Source organism: Rattus norvegicus, chromosome 3 (genome assembly GCF_036323735.1).
Source record: "Rattus norvegicus strain BN/NHsdMcwi chromosome 3, GRCr8, whole genome shotgun sequence".
NCBI classification, from domain to species: domain Eukaryota; kingdom Metazoa; phylum Chordata; class Mammalia; order Rodentia; family Muridae; genus Rattus; species Rattus norvegicus.
In genome coordinates this window covers 134,529,816-134,544,584 of record NC_086021.1, presented here as the reverse complement: position 1 = coordinate 134,544,584, position 14,769 = coordinate 134,529,816, and the positions used below count along the sequence as shown (strand labels likewise).

At 35.5% G+C, this 14,769-nt stretch overlaps 1 protein-coding gene across 3 annotated transcripts in view; it reads left to right on the top strand.

Moving 5' to 3' along the window:
* Trpm7 (transient receptor potential cation channel, subfamily M, member 7) overlaps window positions 1–14,769 on the top strand; it is an 88,497-nt gene that overhangs the window by 43,529 nt on the left and 30,199 nt on the right. For all 3 annotated transcript variants that reach the window (XR_010064692.1, NM_053705.2, XM_039105837.2), the window contains 9 exons: window positions 1,625–1,759; window positions 3,854–3,907; window positions 6,234–6,374; window positions 7,771–7,905; window positions 8,743–9,023; window positions 10,702–10,930; window positions 11,814–11,969; window positions 12,047–12,190; window positions 14,496–14,624. Coding sequence is in view for 2 of the 3 variants with exons in the window: in NM_053705.2 (NP_446157.2) it covers window positions 1,625–1,759; window positions 3,854–3,907; window positions 6,234–6,374; window positions 7,771–7,905; window positions 8,743–9,023; window positions 10,702–10,930; window positions 11,814–11,969; window positions 12,047–12,190; window positions 14,496–14,624 (1,404 nt within the window). In the remaining variant the exon portion in view is untranslated. The remainder of the gene's footprint in view (window positions 1–1,624; window positions 1,760–3,853; window positions 3,908–6,233; window positions 6,375–7,770; window positions 7,906–8,742; window positions 9,024–10,701; window positions 10,931–11,813; window positions 11,970–12,046; window positions 12,191–14,495; window positions 14,625–14,769) is intronic.

The window sequence follows — 14,769 nt, the reverse complement described above, 5'->3', positions numbered from 1 at the left end:
TAACCACAGTGGACCTTTAATAATTCGCCACAGGTTTTATATTTAACTAACCACAGAATGAGTATTCTGTATGTAGTCAGATCTGCTGAACATGTACAGATGTTTCCTTTCTTATTCCATAATCAATACAGTTTTAATATCTGCTTCTATTAAACTAAGAATCTTGAATAATCTAGAGATAGAATATTTTCGTTACTGCAGACAGCATACACCATTTTGTTAAAAGCATCCATGTATTTGTGTCTCTGAACCAGGTCCTTGAAATAGTCCCCACCACAAAAAGGAGTGATTATAAATTAAAAGTATAAGGACTGTGTTTCTACTCATATTTTACCTTCTTACCCACATATAAATATTAATAGTAAAAGTCATATATCCTTTACAACTTTGTTTTTTAATAAGGTATGAATATCTGTAAAAAATTCAACAGTTGAAAAAGTCTTGGAACTCTTGTTCTGTGTATATAATTCACTATAGCATGCCACAATGTTTGTTCAGTTCCTGTGCAGTTCCTCCTATTTACTATTTATTCATGGTTTATCTTTCTGCTCCTAGCAATTAAATTTTGTGAGTTCAAGAGTATTTTTTAATTGTATCCCGTCTTCACCTGCTCCCCCACCCCTCCCACACACATGCACTATGTTCACTGCCTGAAAAGTGTCTGATAGTTTTTGTTATATGTCTAAATCCCTATGGAGACATGGTAAATGTGTAGTGTATCAAAGTAAAATTAAAGTAGGTTAGAATGTAAATATTATAAGTAAGAACAAATAATAGTTTGCACGTGGTGAGAGAAAGAAAATAATCATATATAAAATAGGAATACTGTCCGTGATAAATTATAGGCTATTTGTAGAAAAACTTCATTCTTTTTTGTTTCTTTCTTTCTTTTTTTTTTTTAGTATAACATCAAACTATTTTCCTTGTCAGAGTACTGAAAAAAAAAAAAGAATTTTTTAAAGCATGCTTCTGTCTTAATTTCATCATCTGTAGCTAATATGTGTGGTTACTAGGTAAATAAATATACATTAGAGTCCATACCCTCCTCTAGGTAAGGAAAATTAATAATGATTTGAAGATAGTGATATAAGATACTATAGAGAAATTGTGTAGTTGTATGGCAAACCTCTGGGAACAGAATCAGAATATTTAAAATAATGATTTCCAAAATAATTTTTTGCTACAAACATCTAATGGTGAAGTAATGAACGTATAGCTGGGATGTAGTAGTTGGTCTAGTTTGTGGGGAACCTTGGGTTCCATACCCAGCATGACATAAACTGGGAGTGTCGACACGCTTCTGTAATTGCAGCACTAGAGGTGGAGGTAGCAAGCAGGGACATCTACTCCCTGAACCATCCTGGCCCTGTTTCTCAGTTTAATTGATGGTGGACTTTTTGTAGCTTCTTTCTCCCACCCCCGTATAACCTTTGTTGTCTTACAAATAGAACATTTGTGTGATATTATTTAGGGAGTGCAGTGAATCTAATTATTTAGGTCACTGTTTGCATCGTTCTAATTCTATTCCCAAATTATTTGAGAATATATAGGTATAACTCATAAGGACTTGTATTTAAGTGATCAATAGTTGGAGGATGTGAAATCTATTAATTTGATACTCTAGGTTGGATCCTTGGAACAAGCTATGCTTGATGCTCTTGTAATGGATAGAGTTTCATTTGTAAAACTTCTTATTGAAAATGGAGTAAGCATGCATAAATTCCTTACCATTCCTAGACTGGAAGAACTTTATAACACTGTAAGTCTGAAATTTCTTTGTTCACCGTTTTACTGTCTTCTAAATGCCATTTTACCTGAAGTGCATATGCCTCTTGATAAAGTTTCTTAGCTGCTACGGGGGAGAGATGCTCCATTCTGATAATTGTTACTATGTGACAGCCTGAATCCACTATACTGTTGCTGTTCTAGAGGCCCTCCTCTATTAACATAGTCACACAGTAAAAGTGAGGTTGACTTAATAACCCATCTTTGCTTTACCTTTATACTTTTTTTTTTTTTTTTGGTTCTTTTTTTTCGGAGCTGGGGACCGAACCCAGGGCCTTGTGCTTCCTAGGCAAGCGCTCTACCACTGAGCTAAATCCCCAACCCACCTTTATACTTTTTAAAAGAATAGATCAACTTCTTACTTACAGGATGTGTTATTTTGGATTTTTTTGACTCTTGTTTATTGGAAAGCATATACTATATTTTTCTTTTCTTTTTCCTTACGTTCATTATTGTTGACCTTCTGTTTTGTTTTTTTTGTTTTTTTTTTGTTTTTTTGTTTTTTTGGTGTGCTGTTTCATTTTTCTTGTGAAAACTTAGTATTTTTATTTCATATTTCATGTTAGTACTACTAAGGAGGGTAAATACTTCATGGTTTTCTGTGGAGCCACTGTAAATTTAATTAAGCTCTGCTGTGAAGAATACTAAACAAAGCCATGGATTATAATTTCTAAAACACTGCATACTAATTCATCAATTTCTACTGCATTTTTATTCTTGGTGTCTTTGTAGTGCTACTTGGTCATTTCTAATTAACTTTACTGTCACTGTTAATCATTTTAATTTTCTTACCTATATCTTTTAATCTCTTTCCTTGATCAAATTCATTTTTCCCCCCCTGGAGCTGGGGACCGAACCCAGGGCCTTGCGCTTGCTAGGCAAGCGCTCTATCACTGAGCTAAATCCCCAACCCCGATCAAATTCATTTTTAATAACATATTTAACTGTGTCTTTCTGTGGATTAGAAACCTTTTGTATCTGTACTATATTGCTTAATTGAAATAGAGACTTTGATTGTTTTAAAATTCTGAGACAGGGTCTCACTATATAGACATGGCTTGCCTACAACTGTCAGTGTAGATCAGACTGTCCTGGAACTCAAAAGTGGGCTGCTTCTGCCTCTAGCGTGCTGGGATTAAAGGCACTGTTAGGATTAAAGTGCTGTTTTCACTATGCTGGATGGATAGTAGTCACATTTATGCCCTTCCTGTTTTCCTCCCGTTGTTTTATTCGGTACCTCAACCTCAGATACTGTGTGTTCTCATATATTTTCTATTTTCTTTTTTTTTTTTTTCTTTTTTTCGGAGCTGGGGACCGAACCCAGGGCCTTGCGCTTGCTAGGCAAGCGCTCTACCGCTGAGCTAAATCCCCAACCCCTCTTTTCTATTTTTTAAACACAAGATTTTTAGAATGTTGATTACTTGATTATGCTGGCCTGCCCTTTTCTATCTAGCCTTCATTTATTGAAATTTTATTTTGTGCTTAAAGCAGCTCACATGCTCTACTGATTCCAAGAAACCTACTAGACTAGTTAAGAACAATTTCCCTGTGTGTTAAAATTTTCTTTTAAATAGGATTATATTCTTTTTTTTTTTTTTAAAGATTTTATTTATTTCATGTATGTGAGCACACTGTAGCTGTCTTCAGACACACCAGAAGAGGGCATCAGATCCCACTGGATCCCAGATGGTTGTAAGCCACCATGTGGTTGCTGGGAATTGAACTCAGGACCTCTGGAAGAGCAGTCAGTGCTCTTAACCGCTGAGCCATCTCTCCAGCCCCAGGATTATATTCTTATTTTGGTTTATCTGTTAATACTATCTACTATAATTACCCTGATCCTTATATGTCTCCTGTCTCTTGTTAACTCATGTAAAAATTAAAAGGATTACTCACTTGGATAAACATGGAGTTTTATCTCTGAAATATAAATCAAATATAAACCGATAAAAGCGAAAATTGATTGTATTAGCAAAGAAGTATTTAGAATTTGCACAAGAGATTAACAAGAAGGGAGATTGTTTGTTTTAGTCTAAATCTAATAGGTTCCTCGTATTTTTCCCTAAAGAAACAGGGTCCGACTAATCCAATGTTGTTCCACCTCATTCGGGATGTCAAACAGGTAAGAGACTATCTTTGTTATAGTGAAACCTTAGCTTTTAGGGTTTTTTTGTACTTCTTCCTTTTTTTTTTTTTGCTTCCAGAGCATTTTTAAAATGGCAGTAGAAACAACAGCTCTTTGTACAAAGTAACATAAAAACTATCTTTGTCATAAGAGCTTTGGCTCAACTGAAAGTAAGGACCCAGATTCTATTCCTAGCACCCACATGGGAGCTCAAAACAGTCTGTTACTCTAGTTTCTCAGGGTCTTGTGCCCTCTGCTGGTTTCTAGATACCAGGCACATGTGGTCCACAGACACACATACGTGTGAAACAAGTTTATGATTAAAAAAAGCTATGAAATTAATACCAATTTTCTAAGCTTCTAGTCATATCAAATAGAACATGATACATTTTATGATATTCATTGGTCCAGAAAAGGAAGATCAGTGATTGAATATGTCTTCTTTATCTTATCAGAAATATCTTCCTAGACAGTTGTCTAACTGTAAAGGTGAGTGAGTGAGTGAGTGAGTGAGTGAGTGAGTGAGTGAGTGAGTGATGTACTAAGTATTGGTCTCCATCCCTGAAGAAAGGCTGAAATGTGCTGCCCTTCCTTAGCATTAGTCACAGTGGACTCTGCAGTATCTGAACAGATAGATGCAGAATGACACCTCTTTTCTCCTCTTGCTGTACTGTGATTTAGTCATTTTAACCATTTCTTAATTGATTTTAGTGTCTTTTAAATTACTGGTGGGAAATACAACTTTTTTTCTTTTTGTTTGTGAGATCTCTCTGCCTGATTCCCAAGTCCCAAGCACCACCACACCAGGCAGTAGTTCAAATATTTGAAGATTTCTAAAGCCAAAATACTTTTTTTGTTATATTTTGATTTGAGACAGCTCTGGCTGTCCTGGAAATCATAGAGCTCTACCTGCTTCTGCCTCTTGAACGCTGGAGTTAAAGGCATATGCTACTCTGCCTGGCTTAAAGTACTTTCAAAAATTCATTTTGTAAACACTTTCATGTTCTACCGTGAGTATACTATTAATATGCCCACCCCTACACCCCCCTCCTTCCCCCTCCTTTAAGACAGTGTCTCTTTATATAGACCTGGCTGTCCTGGATCTCAATATGTAGACCTGGATGGCCTTGAAATCACAGAAATATGCCTGCTTTTTTGCCTCATGATTTCTAGAATTCAAGGGGTTTGCCACCGCCACATGGTAATAAACCAAGCTTAATACAATTTCCATTTTTGTGGCTTTTGTTTTTTTTTTGTTGTTGTTTTTGTAATATAGAACAAACAAGGGGTTGGGGATTTAGCTCAGTGGTAGAGTGCTTGCCTAGCAAGTGCAAGACCCTGGGTTCGGTCCCCAGCTCAAAAAAAAAAAAAAGGAAAAGAAAAGAACAAACAAACTTTTTTTTTTTTTTTTAACATTCTCATACTTTTATTTTATGTCCTTATCATCTTGTCTGTGTGAGACTGTCAGATCTCCTGGAACTAGAATTACAGTTACAGACGGTTGTGAGCTGCCATGAGGGTGCTGGGAACTGAACCCAAGTTCTCTGGAGGAGCAGCCAGTGCTCTTACACTGGGCCATTCCTCCAGCCCACTTAGTTTTTTTGTTTTGACAAACAAACTTTTAAGAAGTTGGTAGTTTATATATTAGAGAGTTGAAAGTTACAAATTTAAACATTTAAAAAGCAGGGGATTGATATTGATATGAAGGCAGAATTAGTTATTAATAAATAACATTCATCTTGTAGATTGTCTTTAATATCTAATAAAAATTTTAAAATTCTGAAGTGTATACATTTTATAATTTCATAAATAGCTTATATTCTAAAAGTTCATTTGTAAGTTAATTTACTGTTCTAGAATAATAAAATTGCAAATGATAGTTAAGTCCTGAACAAGTGTATAAAAATGTGTGTGGAATGCAGTATAGCTAAGAGAGAAAATGTCTGTTTAAAAAGCATTTGTGAATATTTCTGGGCTAGTCTGGAAACATACATTTTTGTAGAAAATGAAGTTTGTGAGATAATTTATCTCTAATAGTTTATAGCCTCTGTGTGTGAAATCTTGGAAGATATAATAATAAGCTGTCTCTCTGTATTATGTTGGACTTACTCAACCAATACCTAAGACCTCAAAAATGTCACCTCCTCACGAGTCTTAACTCATATAAGGAAAGAGAAACAGTCATTTATTTCTTTTGTAAAGATAACTCTTGGCAATACTTTTTATAGCAAATAAGTATTTCCTAATTTGGCAGATATTTCTATTCCTAGGCATGGCAAAGTAATAGTAACATTATTCTGTCTATTTAATATTTTGTTTCCAGGGTAATCTTCCTCCAGGGTACAAGATCACTCTAATTGATATAGGACTTGTGATTGAATATCTCATGGGAGGAACCTACAGATGCACATACACACGAAAACGTTTTCGCTTAATATATAATAGTCTTGGTGGAAATAACCGGGTATGTATAATTTTGGTGGTTAAATGTTAAGATTTACAAGAGCTCAGTTTGATGGTTCATGCTTATAATCTCAGCATTTGAGAGGCAAGCAGTGCAGGAGAATGACTGAGTTTGAGGCTAGCCGGGTTTACATAATGAGTTACAGGTTAGCCAGAACTGCTGGTAAAACCCTGTCTCAAAACCAAAATAAAATTAAGAGAATAGAAGTAGTTCCAAGGTAGAATGGTTCCCTAGTTTGTATTAGTCAGTCTTTAAGTTCGATGCCCGGGATCATAAAAAGGACCGAATGTTAGTTGCATTAGAACTGTGGCAGTTATCGGGCAGTAGTGGCACACACCTTTAATTCCAGCACTTGGGAAGCAGAGGCAGGTGGATCTCTTTTTAAAGCCAAACTGGTCTTCAGAGTGAGTTCCAGGGCAGCCAAGACTATGTGGAGAGACCCTATCTCAAAAAACCAACAGAAAAAAAAAGGATAGTGACAGTGATATTGTCTTTAAATGTGAGATTTTATCTGGGTGTGGCAGTGCACACCTTTTTTTTTTTTGGTTCTTTTTTTCGGAGCTGGGGACCGAACCCAGGGCCTTGCGCTTCCTAGGTAAGCGCTCTACCACTGAGCTAAATCCCCAGCCCCGCAGTGCACACCTTTAATCCCAGGGTTTAGGAAGTAGAGGCAGGAAGATCTCTGAGTTCAATGCTAGCCTAGTCCACAAGACTTCTAGGCCAGCCAGGGCTACATAAACTGTCTCACACACACACACACACACACACACACACACACACACACACACACACACACACACACACACACACACACCAGGCCAGCCTACATAAACTGTCACTGTCTGTCTGTCTGTCTGTCTGTCTGTCTCTCTCTCTCTCTCTCTCTCTCTCTCACACACACACACACACACACACCAGGGCTACATAAACTGTCTCTCTGTCACACACACACACACATACACACACACACACACACACACACACACACACACACACCCTCTGATTTATTTTGGATTGTAGCATATAGGTACATGTAATTCCAATTTCTCAGATGGCTCAGCCAGGTCAGTCACTTGAGAGAGGCTTGGCAACATAGAAAGAGAGAGATCCATCACAGATAGAAAGAAAAACTACAGCTAGAAACTAGATGAGTGGACTCATAATGATACATATATAATCATTGGCTTTTGGCTGCAGAAGCAAGTTCAAAGCCAGCCTGGGCTACATAGTAAGACAATACTTCAAAAGAAAAGGAAAAAAGATGGTAGTCAAAATCCTATGTTATTTTTATACATTGGCAAATATTTGCAAATATTTACGAATTACCCTGGAATTTTTTAAATAATATTTCAGCATGTTTTAATTTTTTAAAAAAATAATAAACTCTCATTCTCAGAGGTCAGGTCGAAATGCTTCCAGCAGCACCCCTCAGTTGCGAAAGAGTCATGAAACTTTTGGCAATAGAGCTGATAAAAAGGAAAAAATGAGACACAATCATTTCATTAAAACAGCCCAACCCTACAGACCAAAGGTAGGTTTGTTTATTCTTTAAAGAAAACAGGTTTATTCTGCTTATTAAAAATGAAAATATTATCCTTTCTAAAGTTTTGTTTTTATTAATTAGTATTACTATGTAAAAACTTTGATTTAGTGAGAACTATCATTTGTTTGTTTGTTTTTATTTGTTTTATGAAACAGAGTTTCTCCGTGAAGCCCTGGCTGTCCTGAAACTATAGAACAGGCTAGCCAGGAACTCAAAATATCTGCCTATCCCACCCCCCAAAAAACAAAACAAAACAAAACAAAAATAAAATAAAATAAAAGTTTCTGCCACCACACCTGGCTTGAAAATTATCCTTTGGTTTGGGATATTTTTTATATCTTTAAAGCTTCAATTTTCATAAAGAAAGATAATCATTATAAATTAATGATTCTATTAAGGTTGTCCGGTTTTGCCGTGATAATAACCAGATTCCAAAAATTTTTTGACTAGTTTTATTCTGTATAAAGAACAAAAGTATTATCTAAACTTTAAATTTGCATTTTATAAGATACTACTAGTTCAGATATTATGATTATATATACTTTAACATTTTTGTTGAAAAGGCATTTTATAAAATGAATGATAAATTACAATAAAAGGTAATGTTTTTAAAATTTGTTTATCCTACATTATGAAGTAGAATAGAGGATATTTTTATTAAAGTTTAATTATGTTGGTTGATATAAGACCTGTCATTACTGTCTTTACTGGTTTAAGATGCTGGAGGTGAGAAGCAAGCCTCTTTGCAGCCTATATCCCACATTTAATGTCCCCAGCCCTCATATGGCCTTACTGTGAGTCTTATAGTATTTGTTTCCTTTGAAGATGGATGCATCTATGGAAGAAGGGAAGAAGAAACGAACCAAAGATGAAATTGTAGATATAGATGATCCAGAAACCAAGCGCTTTCCTTATCCTCTTAATGAATTATTGATCTGGGCTTGCCTTATGAAGAGGCAAGTCATGGCCCGCTTTTTATGGCAGCATGGTGAGGAATCAATGGCTAAAGCATTAGTTGCCTGTAAAATCTATCGTTCAATGGCTTATGAGGCAAAACAGAGTGACCTGGTAGATGATACTTCAGAGGAACTGAAACAGTATTCCAAGTAAGTGACATTTTAGCATATATAAGTGTTTGCCTGCATGTTATAGTGTAATGTTCTTAAGAGGGATGTGTGTAAGGGTCAGTGGGGGTATACAGTTTATCGGTGTAACTAAGACATATTTTTTAGTTGCATTAGGTAATTTTAAAAATTGGAAAGAAACGGTTTTGCTGTTTCATATATTAAACGTTTCAGAAAATAATAAAGAAATGGGAGAAGTTAAATGCAGTAATGCAGCAGTTCTGTTAAGAATTGTGTTTGGAATGCAAGAGTGTTTTGAGGCTTGTTTTTAAGAAATGAACTGAATTTTAGCTGGGAGGACATTCTGAAGGATGGAATCACAAATACTAAGGAGTAAAATAGTTCACAAGTTTATAATTTACTTAGGGAGATACAGCGTTCATAGTAATCTGGAAAGGTATTTTTTGGAAGTTTTATAATAGGTATTTAGCTCTTCCTTTCTCTTAGCTCTAAGTAAGACAAATTTGGAAGAGATTAATGGGTGTTGCTTAGAACAGCTCTGATAGGGATTCAATATCTGCTTAATGAGAATTTACAGTTTATTTGTCATGAGTAAGTTAGCCCCTAGATACATTGTTCTTGTTTCCATGTTTGAAATACAATGTAAAATGGCTAGAGAGATGCTAGAGCACTGACAATTCTTCCAGAGGACCTAGGTTCAATTCCCAGCACCCACATGGCAGCTCACAACTATCTGTAAATTTCAGTTCCAGTGCTACTGACAACCTCATGCAGACATATACTCAGGCAAAATACCAATGCACATAAAATAAAAATAAATTTTTTAAATAAATTTTCAGGAATAAATGGTGTAGAGATACTTTGAACAGAATATTGTATCATTGTTAACTTTGTTTTCCTGTAAAAACATGATTTTATTTATAAGACCAGGAGAAAGTACTCTGGATTCACCTTGTAACATTTATACTTGGTGTGATGTATTTTAGTATTTTGTGGTTTCCACGTACATACAAATACCTGTTAGAGTTACCATAATTCTAGTGCTTCACAGATCCATAAATGTGTGTGAAAATATTAAAAACAATAAAATTGGACTGAAGAGATGGTTCAGGGTATAAGAGCACTTACTGCTCTTGCAAAAGCACCCACACAACAACCCAGGACTCCCTCTGCCTCCACTTCCAGAAGATCTGATGCTTTCTTTTGACCTTTGTGGGTTCTGTACACTTGTAATGCACACATACACATTCAGGCACACTCATAACCATAAAAATTTAAAAGTAAATATTTAAGGAAACAGCAAAGTTATAGAATAATTTAATTTGTAACATGTGTATGGGTATTTTGTTCCCATGTATATCTTTGTACCTCTTGGGTGCCTGACACCCAAAGAGGCCAGAAGGTGTCATATCCTGGGGCAGAGGTACTGGCAATTGTGAGGCATTATGTGGATGCTGGGATCATACCCAGGCGATTTGGAAAAGCAGCTACTGCTCTTAACTACTAAGCCATCTCTCCTCCTCTGATTCTTAATTAAAATTATTTATTCTTTTGTTTGGGGAAGATAGTAGCGTTTCTGTCTAACATGCTGTTAAAGATGCTTGATTCTCAGCAGAAAACAAAACCACTCTTCAGTTTCTTTATCAGTGTATACTCTAGGGGGTTTTCTTGTTGTTTGTCTTTATGTTTCTTTATGTAGTGATTTTGGTCAACTCGCCGTTGAATTACTGGAACAGTCCTTCAGACAAGATGAAACAATGGCTATGAAATTACTCACTTATGAACTGAAAAACTGGAGTAATTCAACCTGCCTCAAGTTAGCAGTTTCTTCAAGGCTTAGGCCTTTTGTAGCTCACACTTGTACACAGATGCTGTTGTCTGATATGTGGATGGGACGGCTGAATATGAGAAAAAATTCCTGGTATAAGGTATACCTTACAAATAATTGAAGTATGTAATGAGATACAAAGAATAAGCAAATTAGCGCACACATATGTAGTAAAATGATTTGAAAGGGTAGTGGAAAGAAATTAGAAGACGAGGAAATAGGTGATTGACATTTCATTCCAAGTAGGATAATGTATACTTTTCTGCACCTCTTCTTAACTATTGAATATTTTGTAATTTGTGTATGATTATCGTTCTTCTGATCTAAAAGTATGAAGGCAGTAAATAGGGAATGTTGACATTTATTCTCCAAGTAGCCCTGTAGAGTTACTGGTTTGGTTTTTTTTTTTTTTTTTTTTTTTTGGTTCTTTTTTTCGGAGCTGGGGACCGAACCCAGGGCCTTGTGCTTCCTAGGTAAGCGCTCTACCACTGAGCTAAATCCCCAGCCCCGAGTTACTGGTTTTTAAAAGGATTTCTAATTTCTAAAATTCCAGACATATTATCTAATTTACCGTATTACGTTTAGTTAGTACTGAGTAAATATATCTTTGTGCCTAGTATTTCAATGTATGCAGGGTTTTAGGTTAAAAATTTGGGTAAAATAGCAAGTCCTTACAGCACCTTTGTAATGCTTGAGTTTGTCTAAATTAAACATATTTTTTAACAAATTGTTAAAATAACAGATTTTATTCAAAGGACAAGTCTGTACTGATTATTAAATTCATGCTGTCACTATCATAATACTCAGATAATACAGTATGTAAAGAAAAAATAAATGTTTTTCCTTCAGTTATAGGGTAAAATGAGTAGCATTCACAAGATGCCTAATGCATAACTTACTGTTTTATTTTCTATGATTTCTATTGATTTATAAAGGTCATTGATTTTAAAATGCAAAAATTTTTATGTTTCTAAAAATTTTAGGTTATATTAAGCATTTTAGTTCCACCTGCCATATTAATGCTAGAGTATAAAACCAAGGCTGAAATGTCCCATATCCCACAATCTCAAGATGCTCATCAAATGACCATGGAGGATAGTGAAAACAATTTTCACAACATAACAGAAGAGATACCCATGGTAAGACGAAAGACTTCAGAGCATATGTAAATTTGTTATGTGCTAAATAAAAACTAAACACATATTTTTAATTTTAGGAAGTATTTAAAGAAGTAAAGATTTTGGACAGCAGTGAAGGAAAGAATGAAATGGAGATACATATTAAATCAAAAAAGCTTCCAATCACACGAAAATTTTATGCCTTTTATCACGCGCCAATTGTAAAGTTCTGGTTTAACACAGTATGTTTTTAAATTGTTTTTCATGGTTTGGTTTGGTGGGGTTGTTTTAACTGTTATTTAGTTCTGGGAAAGAGCATAGTGTTTATTTTTAAAAGTTGCATAGAAAACTTTTAGTCTGGAATTCATATTTTCATTTAATTTGGATTACTAAAAACACATTGCTTGTTAAAAGAGTATTAATTTTGGCGTACTTTCATCTGAGCTGCCAATGTATAGAATAACCAAATTTTAGTTCTGATTAGAAACTAAAATGTATTGATATAATATATGCCTTTCTAAAAGGTACAAATATAAGCCAGGTGTGGTAGCACATGACTCAGGAGGCAGAGGCAGAGACAGTTGAGACCTCTGGGAGTTCAAGGATAGCTAGAACTACATGTTAGAGGGCTGGAGAGATGGCTCAGTGGTTAAGAGCGCTGACTGCTCTTCCAGAGGTCATGCGTTCAATTCCCAGCAACCACATGGTGGCTCAACCATCTGTAATGAGATCTGGTGCCCTCTTCTGGCCTGCAGTCACATATGCAGGCAGAATGCTGTACATAAAATAAATAAATAAATCTTTAAACAAAAAAAAAAACAAAAAACAAAAAACTACATGTTAGAGAGCCCTTGTTCCTGAAAATACAAACAATCCAAAACCACAAACAACTAAAAGGCAACAAATTTAAATTGTCTATTAAAAATAAGCTTGTGAGCAGTATAGAATAAAATTGAGTTTTGATACACATCTTTGACCCCAGCTTGGAAGGTAGTCAGATGGGTCTCTGAGTTCCAGGCCAGAGACTTGGAGAGAGCTACAGACAGGGCTACACAGAGACACCCTGTGTCCAAAAACCTAAATAAAGTTGTGAATATAGCCCAGTAGTAGAGCTACATGCTTATCATGTGTGAGGACGCCCTTCATTCCTCCCCCAGTACTTGATGGAAGTGGGGAAAATCTAAAGTAATGCTGAGAGCCAGCAACATGGCTGTAAAGGTAGAACAGACCCAAATCCACAGAGTTGTTCTCTGGCCTCTACATGTATACAGTGTAACACACACCCTCCACAAGTACCATATATACACATCATAATAAAACAGAAATGATTCTGAAAGCTCAGCTCAAACCCGTACACTTTGTGATTTGTGTTTTAAGGTTGTGCAGATAGCACACTAAAGACTTTAGAAGGGGCTGGGGATTTAGCTCAGTGGTAGAGCGCTTACCTAGGAAGCGCAAGGCCCTGGGTTCGGTCCCCAGCTCCGAAAAAAAGAACCCAAAAAAAAAAAAAAAAAAAAGACTTTAGAAATAAGTCTGCTGCTTTAAAATAGAAGGCAGAGAGTAATCTAGATCACTGCAATCCAGCCATTTCTTTAGTTACTTGCTCCATTGCTTTCCTACATTAGCCTTTCTCTTTTTCTGTAGGATTGACAAAAACATAAGTCCATAAAAGAATGTATCCATATGTTGAAATGTTTTTATTCATTGTTGGTTCTTTAAAAAATCTAGTTGGCTGTCTTGTTTGAGGCATCCTCTAGGGAGAAACATCTGAAAAATCACTGAAAATTAGACCCTCCTTTAAAACATGGGCTTCATGTGACATGGTTTTGGTTATTTAAAAAAAAAGTTTCATGTAGCCAGACTGATCTTGAACTTACTACGTAAGCTATGCTGGTCTTGAATTCTTTTTTTTTTTTTTAACATTTATTTATTTTAGGTATATGAGTACACTATTGCTCTCTTCAGACACACCAGAAAAGGGTATTGATCCCATTACAGATGGCTGTGAGCCACATGGCTGGGAATTGAACTCAGGACCTCCGGAAGAGCAGTCAGTAGTCTTAACCACTGAGCCATCTTGAGCTCTCGATATTCCTATCTCTACCCTACAAGTTCTGGGAGTAGAAATTTATGATGTTTGCATATGGTGGCAGAATCAATCTTTATTCCCTTTCTCAGGAAAACAAAGTAATGTTACTTGTTCATTTTTATCAGTATTAGACAATTGCCAAAGTTGACCAGTGGTTTATGTTAGGGATGAGTATCTGAGAGTTTGTTCCTTCAGTTGTTGCCTTCTCACTCACACTCACACTTAACTGTTGTGGATTGATTACTACATTTTTCAGTGCTAGATACAGATAATGCAAACCTGTTATCTGGTACCTAATCTGTCCCATTAATGCATATAATGAAGGTTGCTTACATTTGCATTTTAACTAGCCTGTCATAGCTCAAACTAGATTTTGTGTGTACATTAAATGTCCACAATATGTTTTATTTTGTAGTTGATTTTATTCGTGTAACTTTTGTTTCTGTTTTTTTAATTAGTTGGCATACTTAGGATTTCTGATGCTTTATACATTTGTAGTTCTTGTACAAATGGAACAGTTACCTTCAGTTCAAGAGTGGATTGTTATCGCTTATATTTTTACCTATGCTATTGAAAAAATTCGTGAGGTATGTCTATAGTTTATCTTACCAGTAAGTTATGTATGTATGCAGGATTATTTTAATTTTGTTGTGGGTGTGGGTATGTTACTGTTATTTCAGTTGGTGATACATGAGAAGTATGGAACATGTTTGTTTTTGCTATTCTGAAAAC